The sequence below is a fragment of the Capra hircus genome, chromosome 23 (genome assembly GCF_001704415.2).
Source record: "Capra hircus breed San Clemente chromosome 23, ASM170441v1, whole genome shotgun sequence".
In the NCBI taxonomy this organism is placed as follows: Eukaryota; Metazoa; Chordata; class Mammalia; order Artiodactyla; family Bovidae; genus Capra; species Capra hircus.
This window is the reverse complement of record NC_030830.1, coordinates 102,768-122,858: the sequence shown is the minus strand read 5'-3', so window position 1 is coordinate 122,858 and position 20,091 is coordinate 102,768. Positions and strand designations below refer to the sequence as shown.

Below are 20,091 nucleotides of genomic sequence, written 5' to 3'. Positions count from 1 at the left end.
ACTAATTTAGCAACTCCAGGACTATTTCTAACCCTTCTAGCAGCAATGAGATGCTGTCAGTCCAGTGTGCTCGGGGAAGAGGACGTGAATATCAGGGCAGAGATGTCAGAGGCTGTTCTAAGAGTCCATGTGAACCTGAACTTGCAGATTTACACAACCAGGAAACAGACAGGAGTGTGTTCCAGTGCGTGTGTCCAGAGAGGGAGGCATGGTGAGGAGGGACTCCCCACCAGCACGGCAGGCTGGCTGCTGCCTGTGTCCGGCCCATCCATGACAGCACACCCGCCCTCCCCCCACTCACAGGCGGTGGGGCCCGCCCCTCCCCCGCCCCTCCCCGCACACTTTGCTCTGTGCCTTTCTACTCACCTTTGCAACTACAGAGCATTTTGAGACAAATAAGCTAAAAATGAAAAGTCAATAGCTAATAGCATATCAGTAAATATCAAAGAAGTTGCAGAGAAATGTGTGATAAGAATAATCGGCTAGAGATGAAACTGCCAGTTATTTTCCCCAGGTGACTAAAAAAATAGGTCTCTGAAAATGTATTACTAACTAAAAAATAAAAGTAATAAAGATGATAAACAAGTTATAATACTGCTAAATGTGCCTTTTAGCTCCTCTTTTGATACTAAAACTCCAACATGTTGTACAGTTCAATGAAGGTCAGAGGTCAAGGTGGACCCTGCAGGGCTCTCTACACCACTCTCTGAGCCATGGGCCAAGATGCTGGGGTACAAGGATAAGGCTACCGGTGGTGGTCCTGTCCAGACCAGACTGCACACACTGAGTCCACACCTCGACTCCGTCACGCATGAGAGCCTAAAGCTGAGCTTTAAAACAGCAAGCTCACCATTGGCAAAAGACACCCGTGTCTATCCACAGGTGAAGGGCAGACACAGTGTGGCTCATCCGCACACTGCTTTTCAGTCTTAACAAGGAAGGAAATCATGACGCAAGCTACTGCAACGGGAGAGCGGCGTCAAGCTCCGTGAAGTAAGCCCGTCACAGGAGGACCACACGAGCCGGCTCACGCGAGGCCCCGGAGCAGTCAGACTCAGAGACAAGCAGCGGGAGGGTGGTTTCCAAGGGCTGGCATGCAGGCCAGGAAGTAGTGTCTAGTGAGGACAGAGACTCGGCTGGAAGCGAAAGCGGCTGGGGACGGGTGACGGCTGCACAGTAGTGAGGATGTACTTACTGCCGCTGAGCTGCCGCTTAAAAAAGGTTGCAACGGCTTATTTAGTAGTTTCTTGCATGTTCTACCACAATAATGCAGCGAGAACTCACCTTTGAAGTTGCCAATATACAGGCCAGGCAGGATCTATGGGGAGACACAGACCAGACAGGAGTGTTACAGGTTTCAGGCTGATGGCATTCGACACAGAGGCTGGGCCCTCCCGAGGCCTGTGCCCACCACACCTACCTCCCAGCAGCTTCTCAGACAGACCCAAAGGTCTCCTTGTCTCCAGGCCTCACAGTGTTCACCACATTCTGAGTCCAGCCCCAAACCAGAGTCTCCATGGCCTCTCCTCCCGTCCTGCCTCCTGTTCCCCAGCCCCTCTGCTCCGGCTCCAGCACCAGGCCGCCGCCGTCTGAGGACTCGCACCTGCTGTCCCTCCCCTCCTGCTCCCCATCCTTTGGGCCTCAGCTCCAACTCACAACCTGCGGAGGCCTGACTTGAGCCCCACCCACATGTCTGGGGGGCTCCTGCTTCAGCGCCCCCATCCTCTGTGCTCCCTTCACGTGATGCTGTTGTGGGCCTCACCAGGTGGAGGGCAGTCCCCTCTGCTGGGCTGCAGACCCAGCGCCCAGCCCAGGGCTTAGCCCATGACGACCATTCAGTAGAGAGTTGCTAAATGAGTGCGCTGTCTAAACGTGCAAGTTAAGAAGAACACACATTTACTCCAAAACGTCTACTTGTTCTAAGGTTCTCAAGCCAGAATCAGATTTCTGGAAAGCCCTAGGCTCGACACAGAGATTCAGCAGATCTGAGGTGAGAATGGGTGACTGCAGGTCACAGGTACCCTCCACTTTGCAGAATACAAAGCCAACTCTGCCCTGCAATACTCTGTATGGAAACTCTGAAATTCAAATACAGACACCTCCCGGGAAGCTACACCGCCGATGTGATTTCCAAGTGCACACAGCATACTAGCCGTGGTGACACTCCACCGCAAGCCCCGTGCCCTGGCGACACCCCCATCAGTCACCCGGCTTCGCACTCCCTCCTCCCTCCGCTCCTGGTAAGAAAGCTGAGAGCAGGGGCAGTAACGTTCATCAGCTGTGTGGATTCTTTCGAGCACCTTCCTGACATCCAGCTGCTGCCAAAAAGTGACAGCGGGGACCTACTAGGACACAGGCTCAGCATCTGTGCTGGGAACCGCGGGACTAATTGGCCAAGACGGGACACTCATGAGAGTGAAAAGAGGTTCTGTTAATAATCACTCCAGACAAGAGGCAAGACCCAGAAGGGACGTGGGCACTGGGCCCTGTGGTCAGTCTGGCTGACTCAACACACTGGGAGCCAAAACTGGCTTGGAAAGCACCCCAGGGGACTCAGGGCGTCTGCTGCCGCCTGAAGTCACAGACTGAGGCAGGCAGGATTCTCCCTGGAACCAGGAAATACAGAGCTGTGTCTCAGAGGAAACCCCGGCATCCACTGCCAAGGAGATAAAGCGCTCAGCAGGTCTCTCCTGAAACAGTCTGCGGGATTCTCCTGGGAGCAAGGGTGGAACAGACAGTTCACAATTCCTGTTCTAAAATGGAAGAACAGTGCATGCTCATCCAGGAGACGGCTCAAACTGCATTCCCTGGCAGCTCTTGCCTGTGCGGGGCTTTGTCATTACCATCTCCCATCCCCCAGGGCGTGTCCTGTCTTTATGAGACATTCGAGGGCAAAACCAGCACAGTTCTTTTCACTGATGGGGACAAAGACAGCCTCCCGGACCAAGCGTTGCTCAGGCTCCTCTGAGTCTCCTCTGCAGGCCTGGTCCTTGGCCACACTTAGCAAAGAATCCTGCTGTCAAGCATCCACCCGCTCTTAGTATCAGCCAAGCTCCTCTTCCTCCACCCTTGGCATCTAACCAAGTTCCGTCAGTGATCTTCCATCCACTCACCTGCCCCTGTTGTACTGGGGGCAGAACCCCACCTTTCACTTGTAATGTCTTAAATAAAATCTTCATTGTCATTTGTAATGTGCTGAAATTATTTTTCTTTCATAACACTGACCATGAACAGCTGCCAGTTACAACAGATCACACCATAGTCGCAGAGCAGGTCTGCCTCCCCAGAGCAGCTGAATGGGCTCCCGTGGACGGACGGTTTACTGAGCTCCAGCCACACATGGACACCCTCTGGGCACTGGGGACGCAGTCTGACCAAGACAGGCTTGGCCTGCCAACGTCCCACTTTCCTTGTTGAGCCCCTCGCCCAGGGAGGAGGGGGCACCGTGGCCCCTCTAGGGTCCCCAAGGACCTTTGTGGGGCCCTGATGTCCCAGAGGAGTGGGCTGGGAGAGAGGAGGATGGGCAGCGGAACGGTGGAGATGGCCAGCCCTGCGAGAGGTGGGTCTCTCCTGGGAGCGGGCGTGGAGGAGGTGACATGGAGGGTGCAGAGACGGGCAGCCCTGCAGGTGTCCAGGGCTCTAGGTCAAATGCCACCGAGATGCTGGGTGTGCAGGGCGGTTAGAAGGAAGTATTTGTATTTACTGTATCTCAGAAACATCAAAATGAGTATGGAGGAATGCCTTCCTTGGTGCTCACCCCGATGGGGTGCTGGGGTCTGGAGGCCAGGAAGGACACGTTTCCATATAGTGCACACACACTACTCCAATTAGTTTCTTCAGAAATTCAAGGGGCCTAATTGGGGAAAAGATTTTATGACCCATTTTTCCTTCTCTTCTTTGTACTTCTACTATCTTATCTACTAAACAAAAGCAAATACGTTTCGTATTACCTTTAAACAGAAGAAACAGGGGTGTGTGATATCTCACCTCTGGGCTCTGCTACCCTCGAACCACGACTCTACGGGTGCTGAACGAACCCCATGGAGCTCTCCTCTCGATCCTCAGCACCCTGCACTCCACTACCCCCAGCCCCATCGCAGCCCTTGGCCCTTGGCTATGCGGCCAAGGACCCCAGTCTGGAACCTCATAGGCTGCAGAAGTAGCCACTGAACTTATCTATTTCATCAAATCAACCTTTGAAAGTCACATTCTTGTTGGGTCCTCTTCTAGATCAAAATGTTCGATGGCAAACCCTTTCCAAAGAAAACGGAGGCCAAACGGAAACCTTCACCGTGGCCTCCTGCCCCTGAAGGACCCCACTTCTCTTCAGTCCCCACCAAGCCAGACAGCCCAGGCTCCCCGAGCAGCTCCACCCTGGAAAGTCGCCTGCTCTGCTCCCAGCATTCTCTCTAGAGAAGGCAGAGACCCTCACTGCTTGGGGCCCTTCATCCCATAGGTCTGCTTGAGAGTTACAAACCCTGCAACCGACAGCTGTGTACTGGTTTCCGAGACTTGGAAGACCCCACTTTGGAGCCTGGTAGGCAGCACCAGCCTTCACCCCACTGGCTCTCTGCTTCAGTGGCAGCAGGCCTCCGTGGCTGCTCCGGGCTGGAGCAGAGACAGCGCAGCACCCACCAGCACCCTGCCTGGTAGTGGGGGTGCAGGGCTGGCAGAACCCACAGAGCCCGCTGGTAGTGGCAGCAGCGGCAGCACCTTGGGGCAGCTGCAGAGATGCTCTCCCCAGACCAGTCCTAGGATCTGCTCCTGGCAGAGTTGCCTGAATCTGGTTCTCCAGCCCTCCCGGCCTTCTGCCCTGTTTCACCTCAAGCAGACTCATTTGGATTCTGTTGCTTACAACTAGGCATCTGGTAGGCCTTTCAACCCAGAAAAATGCACAAATGTAAATAAACTGCACAAATCTTCAAGCAAGTCACAGGGCAGCAAAGCCCCACCCAGCTGGGAGAGCAGCCCCACCGGCACCGCAGGGACGAGCGGGAGAGTCCGCCCTCCTCTGGGCGTCCCTCCCACCTCGGTCAGCACCGGCTTCCACACCTCCCTGGAATCCCAACCAGTCTGCTCCTCTGGAAACCGTGGTGCAGGCCTTTGTCCAGCTCCCATCTGATCTACTGACATAGCTTCTTAGAGATCCCCCTACCTTTGGCTTTGTCCCCCAAAGGGTTCCTGAACCTGCCTTCAAGGTGCCAAGTTGACCGTGTGACTCCAGATTAAACTCTTCCCAGGGCTCCAAATAGCTCTGGGAAATTAGATACCTCAACAAGGGCTGTCCTTCAGGGATGGAGGTTTTGACGCCTTTAGCCTCCGCCCCACACCCCGAGGTGATGAGGCAGAGACACAAGTCAGGCTCCCCAGCTCCAGCATCTAGGTCTCATGGCAAACATCTCCATCTTCAAACACTGTCAACTGTATATTTTTGAAACCCTCAAATGTTGGGGTAAATGACTATGACCCTGTATGCTGTCTGCGTCGTATCTGTGAATACGTTTTCTCTAACCCTGAGTGGCTGCTCCATGATCAGCCGATCACTACTTAGGGAAATGTCTCTTCAGTGAATGGATGAGCAACATGAGCCAGGTGGGAGGGGCCAGGCAAAGAAGAGAGAGACAGAAAACCACTGTGGGTGAGGCCTGAGACATCCCGCTTTGCCCCTCTCTGCTCTGGGAAGGTCGAGGCTGACAACACTGTGCCAGCTGCGCCGGCTGGGGGCGTGGGACGGTTGAAGGAGATCAGCGCCCAGGGCAGAGCGCCGGCAAGGACAGAGGTCTGCCCTCACCAATATCAGGGAGGCAACTCACCTGAAACCATGCGAGCTGCTCATTTATATGCACTCAAATATTTTGACTGTAAAGAGAGGACAGAGTTGAGTGAGTAAACTTTCAACTCCATTTTCCAGACTGGGAGAGTAAATTACAGTTTCAAGCGCTGGAAATAGAAAGCAAATTGCATGCTAAGTTGCTCAGTTGTGTCTGGCTCTTTGCGACCCCACGGACTTAGCCTGCCGGGCTCCTCTGTCCATGGGGTTCTCCAGGCAAGAACATTGGAGTCGGTTGCCATGCCCTCCTCCAGGGGATCTTCCCAACCCATGGATCAAACCCAGGTCTCCTGCATTGCAGGCAGATTCTTTACCATCTGAGCCAACTGCTCAATCCCAACTTCTGTAGTTTCTTCCATACAGAGCTACAAAACACGATCCAGGAAAGCTGGAGAACTGGGCACTGACAGGGAGAGAAGCCACATTTTTGTTTTCAAGGAGAATAAAAAGCCCATAAATTTTAAATGTCTACATCAGTCAGCCTCAACTCAAACTTAAAACTCTAAATATTTGACCAGTAGATCTCCCCAATATAATTGCTGCTGGTAATCCCTAAGGACAAAGAAAGAGAAAATTAAATGAAACAATGTTCCAGCAGGCTCAGGCTCCTCCTGGCTCATGGAGGGCGAAGTGGCTGATCAGTGACATCACCGAGTTGGGACTCAAGCCAGAATTGAGCACACAGTGGGAGTGAAGTCATCACCCCATGGCGAGAAGTGAGGACAGATCGAGGAAGGTCTGTGCGTGCCATGTGAGGGTGTCCTAGGCTCTAAGGGAGCAAGTCCTTTCCCTCTGATGAGGGCGTTGGTGCCCCGTCGTCTACCTGATGGCTGCTTGTCACTCAGATCTCATTTGAGATGACTGCTCCAGGAAATGGCAACCCATGCCAGTATTCTTGCCTGGGAAATCCCACGGACAGAGGAACCTGGTGGGCTACAGTCCTGGGGTCACAGAGAGCAGGACATGACTTAGCGACTAAACAACAACAGTAATCTGTACTTCGCAGTTTGCAGAAACTGTCTTCTTGTACATTCTCATCTGTTTCTCCAAGAATCTGGGTAGTAATTGGGGGAGGCAACATTGTACTCATTTTAAAACAAATAAGGAGACTAGCTAAGCAAACCACCATCCCTACTAATCGAGGGCAATAAAGAAACTGCTGCTTAGGAACACTGAGTGACTCCTTCAAGAACACACCCACGGAACGGCAGGGTGGTGGACACCCCACATCAGGCTTTCTGACAGCTGTGCCCCCTTCTTTCACAACAGTGTACTTCTCATAGCAAGGCAATGCACTCAGGGAAGGCTCGACCTCCCACTGCCAAGAGCAAGTCTCCCATGAAAGGCTAGGGTGGCATCACTTCTACCAGGTAGGCTGCTTTCAGGGAAGACAGGGCACTGAGGAGGAAAGAGGTCCCTGAACAGGACTGATGAACTGAGCCAAACCTGGTGCTCACAAGCTTCCCCAGGAGGGCAATGCTCCAGACCACTGTTAGGTCATCGGTTCTGGCTGACAAGATAAAAGCGTGCATGCTTCTCTAGTATGATGCTTAGCCAGAGAGGTCTGATTGTTGTTCTTAATCAGTTATCATTGTACTTAAGACTAATAAGATGAGAATGAGGACTTTTCTTTACCCCAAAAGATGTTGTGGTCAGATCCTGGAGAGAGCTTGGACTCAACTAGGAATTTTCAAAGACTCCACAGAAACACATTTGCTTGCAGCAGCCTGTTGAGTTTAACCTGATCCTACTTGAGGCACTTGCCAGACTGGCCTTTAGCAGCACAGCTAGGCAGTCGGTATGAAGAAAAGAGCCAGGCTACCGGGCCTTGAGTCCAGGCTCTGCCACTCACCCAGTGGGTGACTCTGGCCTGGGCACCTGTAAATGGCTAGGGATGGAATGGCGGTCTGGGGGTTCGATGAGTTACCCTACGTGGTGAAGTTCAAAGCAGGCCTTGGCACACACCTTGGCCAGTCTTGGTTGCCTAGCCTTCCCATCTCCTCTTTATCCATATCAAACATGAAGGAAGACAGGAGATGGCTTTTTCCTATTTTACAACTAATTTGGGACTCTGGGGAGCTCTTTTCAGGTTATTTTCCAGCGTCTTTAGAAATCACTTGGATTAAACTGGCATTCTAGTTTAAAGTAAAGACTTCTACTATCATCAAAATCAGTGGCAGCTGAGTTCAAAACCCGTTCCGCCACTTCCTAGCTTTAGGACCTTAGTCATGCCACTTAATCTGAGTGACCATTTCCCAATCTGCACAGTCAGATAAGGCCTACTGACATCCTAGGGCTGCAGGCACATAATATGAGACTCAAAAAAAAGTCAACAACTGCTGCACTCTTTTCTCTGTCTGCTCATCATCTTTAACTGCACAGAATGCAAACGCCTCTTCCCCTGCCCTCCTCGAGCTGCGCAGAATGCCACGTGCACCTAGCTGGCATGGGCACAAGTTCTGCCACACAGCAGACTGGCACGCGCCGATGAGAAGCCCCTCCACAGGGACACGGGTCAGAAATAAAACCTGCTGTGTTCCAAACAGTGAGAACAGAATCTGCACTGTTTGGCTCATAAGCTCTCCTTGGCCAAGGATGACCGATTTTTGTGAAATGGGAAATAAATCTTGTGCCAGGCACCTCAGGACCCACACACACTTTGCAAATCAAGTTTTCAGTTCCAAGGGCTTGTGTTTCTAGGCTCTGAATGTTCTCAGAAAGGCATCTCTACGGCTAGCGCCTTACACCACCTCCACTGGGTCTGCAGACCAACCACTCCTTTTCTTACAGAGGAAACGAAGCCTAGTTCCAAGTTACACAATAATACACGAACACGTTCTAGTTAAGGCTTTTAACTTCTGGCTTCCAGCAGCCTACTTTGCCACTGAACAATCTTGCAGCTTTGAGCAGTTCTTCAGATCTCAGCTTAAACATCTTTACTCCACATGACCCTTGGCCTGCACTGAACACTGCTTCCAGGCTGTGCTCATCACATCTATTTCTGACTCTCTATCTTCTGGGGCCTCCACTCCTCCGGACCATGTGTTTGTTCTCTCTCTCAAATCACACACACGTGCACATGCACACACACACAGGCTCTCATGCAATACAGCAGCCATTACCCACAGTGACTCTGAGCACTTAGGACGCGGCTGATCCCAAATGAGATGTCATTTAAGCATCAAATATACACCAGACTTGAAGACTTAGTACAAAAAATATATACACAAAACAGTGATTTTATCTATTAGTTAAATGTTGAAATGACAATATTCACAATATATTTCAGTTAAATAAAATATATCATTTAACTATTTTTACTTTTTTAATGTAGCTATTGGAAAATTCTAAATTACACACATAGCTCACATTATATTTCTGTTGGGCAACTGCTGGTCTCTACTGAAGGTTTCATGAAAGACCTGTCTGTGTCATTCACCACGGCACCCTCCCTCTGCCCCCACAACTAGCACCTGGCTAACAGTGAGCACACAATAAAAACTCACTGATGTAAAGGCGTTTCTAAATCTTCACCCACGTTTCCCCTTCTCTACCTTGGAGATACTGGTTCTACTTACAATACAAGATGATTATGTTAATAACATTAATAAGAAACATACTGCTTTCTTTGAAAGGTAACAATCATGTATGAAAAAGACAGCTTTGGCTAAAAACCTGAAAATAATTTTGAACACTTAGGCAATGATCTGTATCCCTAAGTATGTTCTTTCAGTTTTAATAGAAAAATACTACAAATTAAATGCTGAAAAAGGTGGGGAGAGAACACCTCAAGTGGAGAAAACTAGGAAAAACACCAAAATAAACCTGAGGCGTAATCACAACTAATGGGAAAGCAAACAGACCCCACAGCCTCGCAGAGGACCCTTCGAGGTTCTGCTTTCACTAAAAAAAAAAAAAAAAAAAAAAATTCACGGTGCCGATGGCTTCCAGTGCTAATGGAGACATAATGCAAGTATTTATCCAAGAAAGAAACAGTCTCTTTCCAAACTTGATTACTGTCACCCGCCTTCCCCCCCAAAAGCCCTGGCAAGGTATGACCCTGGTTAACAAAATCCTCCAGTATGCGGGCCTAGCCCTTTTGTAAACTGAGTCTCAATGACACGGTGAACGTGGCAGGTAAGCAGTTAGGCAGGTACACAGGGTGCTCCCTGCGGCACCTTCCCTGCCTGCCTCGGCCGCGGACACCGAAGGAACCCGGGGCCCACGAGTCGGCCGTGGACGCCCCCGGCAGGACCCTGGGTGAGTGGGGTCCGCGGGGAGGAGAAGAGCACAGAGTCCACCCTTTGGTCCAGGCCCGCTTCAAACACCCGAGAACAGACAGCTTTCGATGAGGGCTTTTTTTAAAAAAGTTCTGTGTTCTTTTCTTAAGCCGGCAGTCGCCGTGTTTGCCCCAGGCCGCTGGGGTCCGGCCCCCCCCCCCCGCACGAGAGGCACCGGGAGGGGTCTGGGCAGGGAGGGCTGGAGGGCCGGCCGAGCAGAGGCGGGGAGCAGCCGCACGACCGCGGTAAGGCAGCTTCGAATCTGTGCCCCGCACCGGGGCAGCTACAGGCACCCCAGGATTTAGGCCTCTGTCAACTTTTCTGTCGGTAAAAAGTTATCCGCAGACGGTAAAAAACCTGGGAAGAAGGCATTACGGAAGAGGAGACGCTTATCCCCTCCTGTTTGGCAACGGCGTGGGCGGCGATGCTTCAGGAGCTGAGTTGGGGGTGCAGCGGAGGGAGAGGGGCGGGGGGGAAGCAGGCAGAAACCACAGCCCTCCCCGCTCGGCCCGGCGCGCAGGTCGAGCGCCGCCCGCCCGGAAGCGCGGCCCGGCCTCGCGGCGCTGGCACGCGGCCCCCGCCCTCTGGGCCCGGGCGCGCAGGGCGCCCCTCGCAGCGAAAGCCGCGCGCAGGGAGGCCGGGGTGGCGGCCCCGGGAGGCGCGGGGCCCGTTACCTTGTTCATCCCATTCCCCATGGCGGCCGCGCGGTCTGGCGCCCGGGGCGCGGCGGCAGGCGCAGTCCGGGCATGTGCGGCGGGCGGGGAGGAGCGCGCTCCCGCGCACCGCGGGCTGGGCTCGCGGCCGCCCGGCCGGTCCGACCGCTGCGCTGCTGCCTGCCCTCCGCCCCCGGACTCCCCGGCCGCCAGGCAGAGGCGCCAGCGCCCCTGGGGGAAGGGGTTCGCGACGTCCCCCCACCGCCCCCCAGTGAGCTGGGCGCCTGTCGCGCCGGGCCCCCGGACTTGTGGACACGACTCCTGGAGGCTGGGCCAGGGCAAAGGGAGTTGCGTCCCGGGGACGGTGGTGGGCGGGGACGGGGACAAGGCTCCTGGGTCGGAGCCCTCCGGAAGGACGGCGCCTCGGCGGCCGGGCCTGGGGCCGGGGGCCGGGGGCTCCGCGGAGGCCGGGCCAGGGCGCACGCGCGCCGCAGCCGCCGCCGCCGCCGTGCGCGTTCTGAGTCTGGGCGGGGCCGGGGGTCGCGCAGGCGCGGCCCTACCCGGCGGGGAGTGTCACGGAGGCTCCCCTGGGATCCCGGTCACCAAAACTCCCGCAGGCCTTTCCCCGGGGAGACTGGGGGCCTGTTACCAGCAGTCGCCGCCCAGCCTTGACTGCCTGGGTGAATCAGGTGCTAATCAGAGCTTTGGGCTTGGCAGCTCCCCTGTCTGGGTTTTCTGAGTGCGCCCGATTTAGGCCGGGTGGGGGGATTCCTACGGCCCTGCCCCACCCACGAAGACCGAGAAGGCTCACCCGGTGGCGAAAGGTGGGCTCGGTGACTCATCTCTGGGATGACCTCACCTCCCGACCCCAGCGGAGCAGATGTCCGGATTTGAGACCTCATACCGTGACTTTGGACGGCTAGTGCGTTCCCTTCTTCAGATTATAAACTGGCTCGAGTAGGTGCATGGGTGTGTTGATTCAAGTGCTTCTGGAAAGCCCCTTCCCTTGCTAAGCACCACGATCATGTCCACATCGTGTTTCTGCCTGGAGTGGAATACTCTCTAACACAACTGTGTAAGTATTCTGCACGCCTGCTGAACTCCTGACTTCTTCCCTGCAGACAGAACCCTCGAACCAGGGGTTCCATCTTTCCTTTTTATATCCTCAGCAATGCCCTGCACCTAGTGGATGCTTGATAATTGTTAAATGGACAGATGCAGCCCTCTGGTATGGCTGAGCTCACCCCAATGACCTCATTTCATCTGCTCCTCCTCCCTCCCAGAGTCACAGCCACAGGGACTCTCTGTGTTTCCTTGAACCTGCCACCCTTGGTTTCATGATCACTTGACCTTGTCCTTGAGCCTTCGCATGGGCTGTGCTCTCTAACCCGCTGTCTCACCTGTCACTGGCTCTTCTCTTCGAGGGCTCAGCTCAAATGCCGTCTCCTTAAAGAGGTTTTCCTAACCACCCAGTCCAAAGGAGATCCTCCAGTCCCTCTCATATTACCCTGTGCAGTTTTCTTCATAGCACTTAACATGATCAGACATTCTCATATTTATTTGCTCATTTTCCTATATCTCACTAGAAGACCCTCCAGAGGAAAAGGGCCTGTCTTTTAAGGGTCTGTTTTATTCATATGGCCAGGAACAGTGCCTGGCACAAAACAGGTGCTCAGTAAATGCTTGTTGAATAAGGTCACACGTTCCAGAGGGCAGTTGTGTCATTCTGAGGAGTGCTGACACTTTGAAAAGAGCCTGCAGACCCCATCGTAGTCATCTCCCTCCTTGTCGATGTCTTCTGGGCCACAGCAGGCGCCAGAGCCCCATGTGCAGGAAGCGCCCCCTCCGCGTGCTGCGACCATGGCCCCCGTGGGCAGGATGGCATCCAGACCAGACAGCACCCTCCCTGCCCTTTGCTTCTGGAGTGCTCCTTCCCTCCTGCCTTGACACCCTCTTTTCCCTCTGACCTCCCAATCACCTGGGCAGCTCCTCCTCTACTCTGCACCGTTCTTGTGTAGACAGCACAGCATGGTTACTGGACTGCCTGGGGAATCCCAAGACCAACCTCTGATCCTAAATCTCAGAGTGCTGTTGGGCAAGATGATAACTTTTCTGAACTGTTATTTTTTTTTCCCCCTCCTGAAAATTTACAAAGCTCCTACCCCGAAATCAATGAGTGACGTTTATTTTCCTTCTCTGCTGTGCTGTTGTCGCTTCTAGTAGTCAGATGAACGTGTGAAATCACAATTCGTAAGTCAGTGTTTTGCCCATAAATGACAGGTCCACACCCACTTTTTCTTCTGCCGTTCACTTGGAACAGTTTCTTTCTCTTATTTCTCATAAATTTATTTTTCTAGCTCAGATCAGCTGCTTAACAATCTCTCTTAAGCTCAGAACCAGCTCTGGCTGCCTCCTAATCGTCAGAAGTGGCACTCTGGCCTACATCCAGTATGGCCTACAAGACTCATATGCCCAGAGCGCATTTCAAACTCTGATTTTTGGTTAAGTAAAAGAAAGGGTGAAAGCATTAGCATCAGAAGTCAGAAGAGTCAGACAGTGTGTGTGAGTGTGTGTGTGTATGTGTGAGTGAGAGTGTGTGTGAGTGAGAGTGTGTGAGTGTGTGTGTGTGTGTGTGCATGAGTGTGTGAGTGTGAGTGTGTGTATGTGTGAGTGTGCATGTGAGTGTGTGTGTGAGAGTGTGTGTGTATGAGTGTGTGTGTGAGTGAGTGAGTGTATGAGTGTGTGTGAGTGTGTGTGAGTGTATGAGTGTGTGTATGTGTGAGTGTGTGTGTGTTAGTGTGTGAGTGCATGAATGTGTGTGTGAGTGTGTGTGTGTGTGTATGTGAGTGTGAGTGTGTGTGTGTGAATGTGTGTGTGAGTGTGTGTGTGTCAGTGTATGTGTGTGAGTGTATGTGTGTGTGTGTGAGTGTGTGTGAGTGTGTGTGTGTATGAGTGTGTGTGTATGAGTGTGTGTGAGTGTATGTGAGTGTGTGTGTGTGTATGTGAGTGTGTGTGAGTGCATGAGTGTGTGAGTGTGTGTGTGTGAGTGTATGAGTGTGTATGTGAGTGAGTGTGTGTGTGTGAGAGTGTGTGTGTGAGAGTGTGAGTGTATGTGTGTGAGTGTGTGTGTATGTGTGAGTGTATGAGTGTGAGTGTGTGTGTGTGAGTGCATGAGTGTGTGTGAGTGTGAGTGTATGTGAGTGTGTGTATGTGTGTGTATGAGTGTGAGTGAGTGTGAGTGCATGAGTGTGAGTGAGTGTGAGTGCATGAGTGTGTGTGAGTGTGTGTGTGTATGTGAGTGAGTGTGAGTGTGTGAGTGAGTGTGTTGTGAGTGCGAGTGTGTGTGTGCGCATGTGTGTGTGAGTGTGAGTGCATGTGTGTGTCTGAGTGCATGAGTGAGTGTGTGTGTGTGAGTGTGTGTATGTGTGTGAGAGTGTGTGAGTGTGTGTGAGTGCATGAGTGTGTGAGTGTGAGTGTGTGAGTGTGTGTGTGAGTGCATGAGTGTGTGAGTGAGTGTGTGTGTGTGTGAGTGTGTGTGTGTTGGGGAAGGTTTTCCATAAGAGAGTCTTCCCGTACTGCATCCACCTTCTCCTTGAACCTGACCCCACCTAGTAATCGCCATTGTCTTGCAGTTCAAGTTAAAGAAAAGGAAAAGAGAAAGTCTGGCTCATTCTGACAGGTCCTGGTTCTCTCTTTTCATTTTCGTAGACCAGAGATTTTCAGGTTCAGCTCTCATGCTGAGCTGGTGTCATGCAGTTTCCAGGCTCCTTCCTGTCTTCCTCCTCATTCCTTATAGCCCCTGATAATGGAAAGAAGGGAGAGACAAAGACGCCTAGAAGAAGCTGGCTTTTGCACATTTAAGGTAGAATTTGTTCCTTTGTGTTCTCTAATAAATTGTTGAGGCATCATAAGCCTAGTGGAATTTCATGCCACACAAGATTTTTGCTTTTACTGATCTTCCTGCTATTTCCGTGTCTCTCAGCACAGCCAGCATCACAGATTTTGGCAGCAACTCCCCAACAAAGGTTTCATGTGTGCGTAATGTGGAACGGTTACTAGTCATGTGGGCCAACCAGAACCATGCACATGTGGTTAAGGATAACCAGTTAGTGGTGAGTTCAGTGAGCAATAACTTTGAACTTTAAGGTGGGAGTGGGTAAAAGACCACAAGCAGAAGTTCAGCCATTAGAGGCAGCCGAGCCCTTTGGGGTGTTACTGACAGTTCAGAGAATTGAGATAAACCTTGGCGCAAGCGGGAAGTAGTTAAGTAATGTTCCCTGGCTTTTTTTAATGTACTGTGGTCCAGAGTGTCTCAGCCTCGGCACTGCTGACATTTGGGGCTGCATCTTTTTTTTCTTGTGGGGTTGCCCTGTGTGCAGTGCGATGCTCAGCAGTGCCCCTGGCCTCTACTCCTGTGTGCCAGGGGCCCCCTCCCCCAGAGGATTGTTGGAAGAGCCTCCAGCCCCAGAGAGCAGGTGCACCTCCTGCCACTACCCTCTGTGCAGTGGGGTTACAGGGATATCTTTTAGGGATGAAATGTCTTTATCGGTGTCTCTTTCCATCTGTCTCTCCCACTGATAACCACTTAAATACACACTAATAGATGATGTCAGCCCTCTGCAGAAGCCTCAGGCCACATTGTCAGATTAGAGCAAATTAAGAAGAAGTTAAAATGAAAAGCTAATTAGCCAAATATGACTGAGAGTTTTTTATTTAAAAGCCAGAACCTAATGAATTGTGGACAGAAGTAAAAGGAAATGGAGTCTATAACTACTGAAGCAAAAACACAAAACATTTTCTCTGCTTCTCCAACTGTCTAGAAAGAGAGTGGGCATCCAGTTGACTGCTTGACCATGAGGATGGGCCCTTCAATGACCTCAGCCTTTAAAAGGCCACTGATTTCCAGCCCTCCACACACTCTCCTGAATATGAGCTTGGTTTCCTCCTTCCACTTAAGAAGTTTGGAGACCTCAGATCTCAGAGCACTGACTTCTGAAGAGGGTGGTGTCAGGGGAAGACAGCAAGAGGAATGAACACCCAGGCAGGTGAGCAGGGCAGAGAGATGTGAGAGAGAGCCTGGGAGAGGTAAATGGGGGGCCCCTGGCATGCATGCAGTTGGGAGCCTGTTGACACATGGAGTCCCCAACAGAATTGGCAGAGGACGGCCAGCTGTTCGGCAGATTACAGAGCAGAGCATTGGGCAAGGGGGAGTAAGACAGAGCCCAGGTCCCTAACGCTGGAGGAAGGTGATGGTGGTGTCAGCCTGTGGTCATAGCACATGTGTCTGTGTATAGGTAGTACTAGGTTTCCAAAATTGCACGCTTCACGGGAGCAGGGACAAGCTGTCCTCAGTCTCAGTGTCCAACTCTGAAATAAGCCCTGCTGTGTGGGGAAGCTTTTAGATGTTTGTTGACTAAAGAGAGAAAATGCGACTGAGAGGCTGTTGCAGTCACCCAGCCATGAGGCTCACAAGTAACTCATCCCTTGACTCGCCAGCCCCTCTACCAATGCTGAGTCTGCCTGGCGCGGCTTCCCTACAGCAGCGGGTTTCCAAGTGGGATGGCTGTGATCTGGGAGTGACTGAAGTCCTCTTGAAATCGATGCTGTGTCTACTGGAGAGAAAGAGACAGCAGTGGGAAGGCGAAGGAGGAGATGACTGGAGGGGGAGGCATTCCCCGCAGTGTCTGAAGGGCTCTGGTCTTCCTCCCGATCTGCAGCCATAGCTGTGGTCGGCAGAGCCCAGTGCAGTCTGCAGCTCTGCCCTTGACGTCCTTTGTTCTCTGAGCGTTGGTTAGGGAGCGTTCCTGGTCTATGAGCATCATCTCGCCGGTTGGCTGTGGTTCTCTTTTTTTGCCTGGGATGGTTTGCATTCCCTTCTATCTGGATGGCCTACCTGAGACAACAAACAGGTCCTTCAAAACTTTGCATGGTGGAAAAACCAAAAAAGTCTTCACAGTTGATGGTCCCAGCCCAAAGTATCTGACAAAATCTGAACAACGAGTGTCTTTTTAGATTAGTCGAATAATTGTCTTTTTCACCCATGTTTGACAGCTTGGGCCTTGCTTCTCACGCTAGCTCATCTGGGCACACAGACAGTTGCACTCTCTGCAGCTCTATTTTCCTGATCTCCGAACCCTCATGAAATCCTATTCAGAGTGGCCACATGACTGCGATCCAGTGGAGAGGGATATTCCCTGAGTGTCCCGAGTCAGGGGGCCCCGTTGGTCTGCATTCACCACACCTACGCATCCGCTGCCCTCTCGGAGGCACACTTCTGCTTCTCCAAATGCCTCCGGGGGCCGGGGCAGCCCAAAGCGGCAGAGCAGGGAAGCGCTGCCCCCTTCAGAGAAACTGCCCCCATCTGCTAAGCGTTGCTTTGCAGCTCTTTCCTACTGGAGGGCTCGTGTTGGTCAGTTCTGTTTGTTTGTTTTCTTCCCCTTTTATGTGAAACAGAAATTGAAGGGATCTGAAGACGTTCGAAGGTGTCTGGGTAGGGGGCTGGAGGGAGAAGGGGGTTTCCTCAGAGGATGGAATGTCCCAAGAGAAATTTCACTTATTGTGAGGGGGAAGTCCATTTCATATTACATAATGGTGTCACTGTTCAACACTCCGTTGACAGTTTGTTAATATTTGTCAGTATTTTGATTAGTCATTCATCGTTAAAGCCCTGTGCGTTACGGAAAGACCGTTGTACGTAAAGCGCTCCTCGGGTTAGATGGCAGACCTGGATCGTTTTCTTACCCACAACAAGGCACTGGTGACTTCTCACTGACCACCTCTTGGTCTGCAGGAGGCTGCCTGCCTCCACCCACACAGGACGGGTCAGCGCGGCGTGCTGCCGTTCAAAGCCGCCTCCCAGTGCTGTCTCCTGCACTCTGCCAGCCCTGCCAGGCCCGCGCGCCCTCTCCGCGCAGCGCGTCCACTCCGGATGGCAGGCACAGCCGCTAGCACAGGAGCAGCTGCTGCAGGGAGGGTAGGGTTACTGCAGAACGGGACGTGCTCAGTTAACAGGAAGTGAGGCTGTATTTCTCTCACATCCAGCAACCCCTGAACGAGGGCAGGGGGCCTGTGGCCACGCACGCCCTGGTTCACCAACACACAGCTTGCACACTGCACAGGCTGGAGCAGCTCTCCATCTGAAAGCACCTGCGCTTGACTTTGCACTGACGTCCGCTTCTCTCCCATTCTGCTCCGAACTGCAGGGGGTGCTTATTTTACCACCTTTGTAAGTAAAGCGTCCACGATGGTGCCCTAACCCTGTCAAAGGCACAGTTTTGAAGGGGATATGAGATCTCTGTCTCTAAACAGAGAAAACTTTGTGACTTTTAAATGGCAGTCCCCTCCTGCTTGTCACAGTCTGTGGGGCAGACCGAGGACAAGTGCGCGGTCTGTTAGAGACACAGATAACTGACCCTAAGACAGTATGATCTGTGGACATCTTTCCTCAATGCAGTACTTTCAGAAACATGTCCAGTTTTCTGAAGTATAGAATTTACAACATTGTTTTGGTTTCAGGTGTACAACAAAGTGATTCAGTTTTTTATATATATATATATATATATATATATATATATACACACACACAAATTCAGATTATGTTTCATTACAGGCTATTGCAAACTGTTGAACATCATGAAAATGCACAATATAAGGTGAACTTTTGCTTTTAAAGTCTCACTGTTTTCGTTGCAGTCAGAACAGCCAAGCCAGTGGAGCAGGAAGGCCTCTGCTCTGTGGTTGTTTTATTCAAGCCGCGCATGAAGGTTCTTTCTGTTATAAAGGTACGTGTGTGGTTTTTTCCTTGAGTAATAGCAGCTCTAGGACTTCAGAGTCAGTACAAGTGTTGTTCTGATCACCAGTCGCACAGCTGACTGTGACGGGCTCAGAGGTGAGGTGCCTCCTCCGTGGTGGGCAGACTGTGCTTAGTTATTGCACAGTTTCGCAGAGTGGAGGTGATAATCCCTTAGCCCTCTTTACCTAGTTTCTGAAGAAATACTTGGTTTTAGTTTGTATCAGTCATTTTCTGTTCGTGTTAGTTTTAAACATTTTCTTATTTATAAAATGTTTAGTTGTCAGATAAAGAAGAGAAGTTTGGTCCTTGTACTCAGTATAGAGTGTCTTTCATGAGTGGACCCTTTTGTCCAGTTTGCCCAGGGTCCCCTTCTTTCTGGAATAGAATGTCCTGCATCCTGGGAACCCTTTACTCCTTGGCCGCAGGACAGCTGGTGACCCTTGATCTGTGGTATGTTTGGGAAAATATACATTGGCTTTAAATGAGAGACAGTACTTAATTGTTGTTTAAGCAATTGGTTTAAATTGTTTACAAGTGGCTCCAGGTGTGCCACATTGGAAAGGAGCCCTGCTTCCCCCACTACAGGGTGGGTCTGGCGGCTTCCAGCAGGCACTGGTCTCTCCTCTGCCCTCGTCATTGGCAGCTGGCACTTGCCAGAAGGGAAGTATTGGTTAAAGAAAAGTCGATGGTGGTATTTCTCCCTGAAGAAAAATACATATTGATCTTTCCCGAAACAAATCAATAGTTGTGTTAGGTTCAATTTGAGTATTTTCCACAGAAACTGTCTCGGAGCAACCCTGAAAGCCTAATAGATTTTCCTTAAAACATTAAATCGAAGAGATCGCAATGCTTGAATGAGCATTTATTTCAAGGGAAACAGACTCCTAAAAGTGGCTAGATTTTCATAAAGCAGGAGGTTTGGGTACAGAAGTGTTTGAATGCATAATCTTCTTTCTCCTCTCAGCCCCCTCACTGCTCGCTCTCTGTCCTCAGCCCAGTCACTGCTCTGCAGGGAGCACAGTCTTACGTGTCCTCTGCGGCCCAGTTTCCAAGCTCTGAGGTGGCATGTTCATTCATTCGACTAACATTTGTTGAAAGCCTACTGTGTTCTACGTATTGTGCCAGAAGCTGAGGATACAGAAATAAAAACAAAACTGTTCCCATCCTTAATTCACATTCATTCATAAGTTATTTGGAAATAGGGACTTAATACATAAATGATTTCCATGTAACGTGATATACTCTGAGCTTGTAAAGCTTGCTTTTAGGAGATTAGAGGAGGTGCTCAGAACTGCCTCAGCTGACTCTTCTTTTCTGTGAAAGTATGTGTCCTTCCATTTCCCATTTCTCGTGTGTGCGTTCTCGTCAAGCGTGTACACTCGTGTGCGCGTTCTCTTCAAGCGTGTCAAGCATGTGCACTCGTGTGTGCGTTCTCGTCAAGCGTGTACACTCGTGTGCGCATTCCCTTCAAACACATACATTCATTTACAAGTTCTCATCAAACACATACACCGTGTGCGTTTCAAGCTCAGAGGT

At 51.4% G+C, this 20,091-nt stretch overlaps 1 protein-coding gene and 1 long non-coding RNA gene across 4 annotated transcripts in view; one reads left to right on the top strand and one right to left on the bottom strand.

Moving 5' to 3' along the window:
- The window catches only part of DUSP22 (dual specificity phosphatase 22), a 47,680-nt gene extending 36,432 nt beyond the window's left edge, over nucleotides 1–11,248 (bottom strand). For 2 of the 3 annotated variants that reach the window (XM_018039024.1, XM_018039023.1), the window contains exons 1-2: nucleotides 10,785–11,248; nucleotides 1,285–1,318 (exon numbers count right to left, since the gene is read on the bottom strand). In XM_018039024.1, coding sequence (XP_017894513.1) covers nucleotides 1,285–1,318; nucleotides 10,785–10,805 — 55 coding nt within the window. In that variant the 5' untranslated portion in view covers nucleotides 10,806–11,248. Of the gene's footprint in view, nucleotides 1–1,284; nucleotides 1,319–5,813; nucleotides 5,860–10,784 lie in introns of all 3 variants that reach the window. The other variant, XM_018039025.1, reaches the window with a different exon arrangement.
- Nucleotides 11,272–19,725, top strand: LOC102180551. The gene is made up of 3 exons (XR_311035.3): nucleotides 11,272–11,838; nucleotides 18,456–18,544; nucleotides 19,549–19,725. It is a non-coding gene; the product is annotated as an uncharacterized LOC102180551 (long non-coding RNA).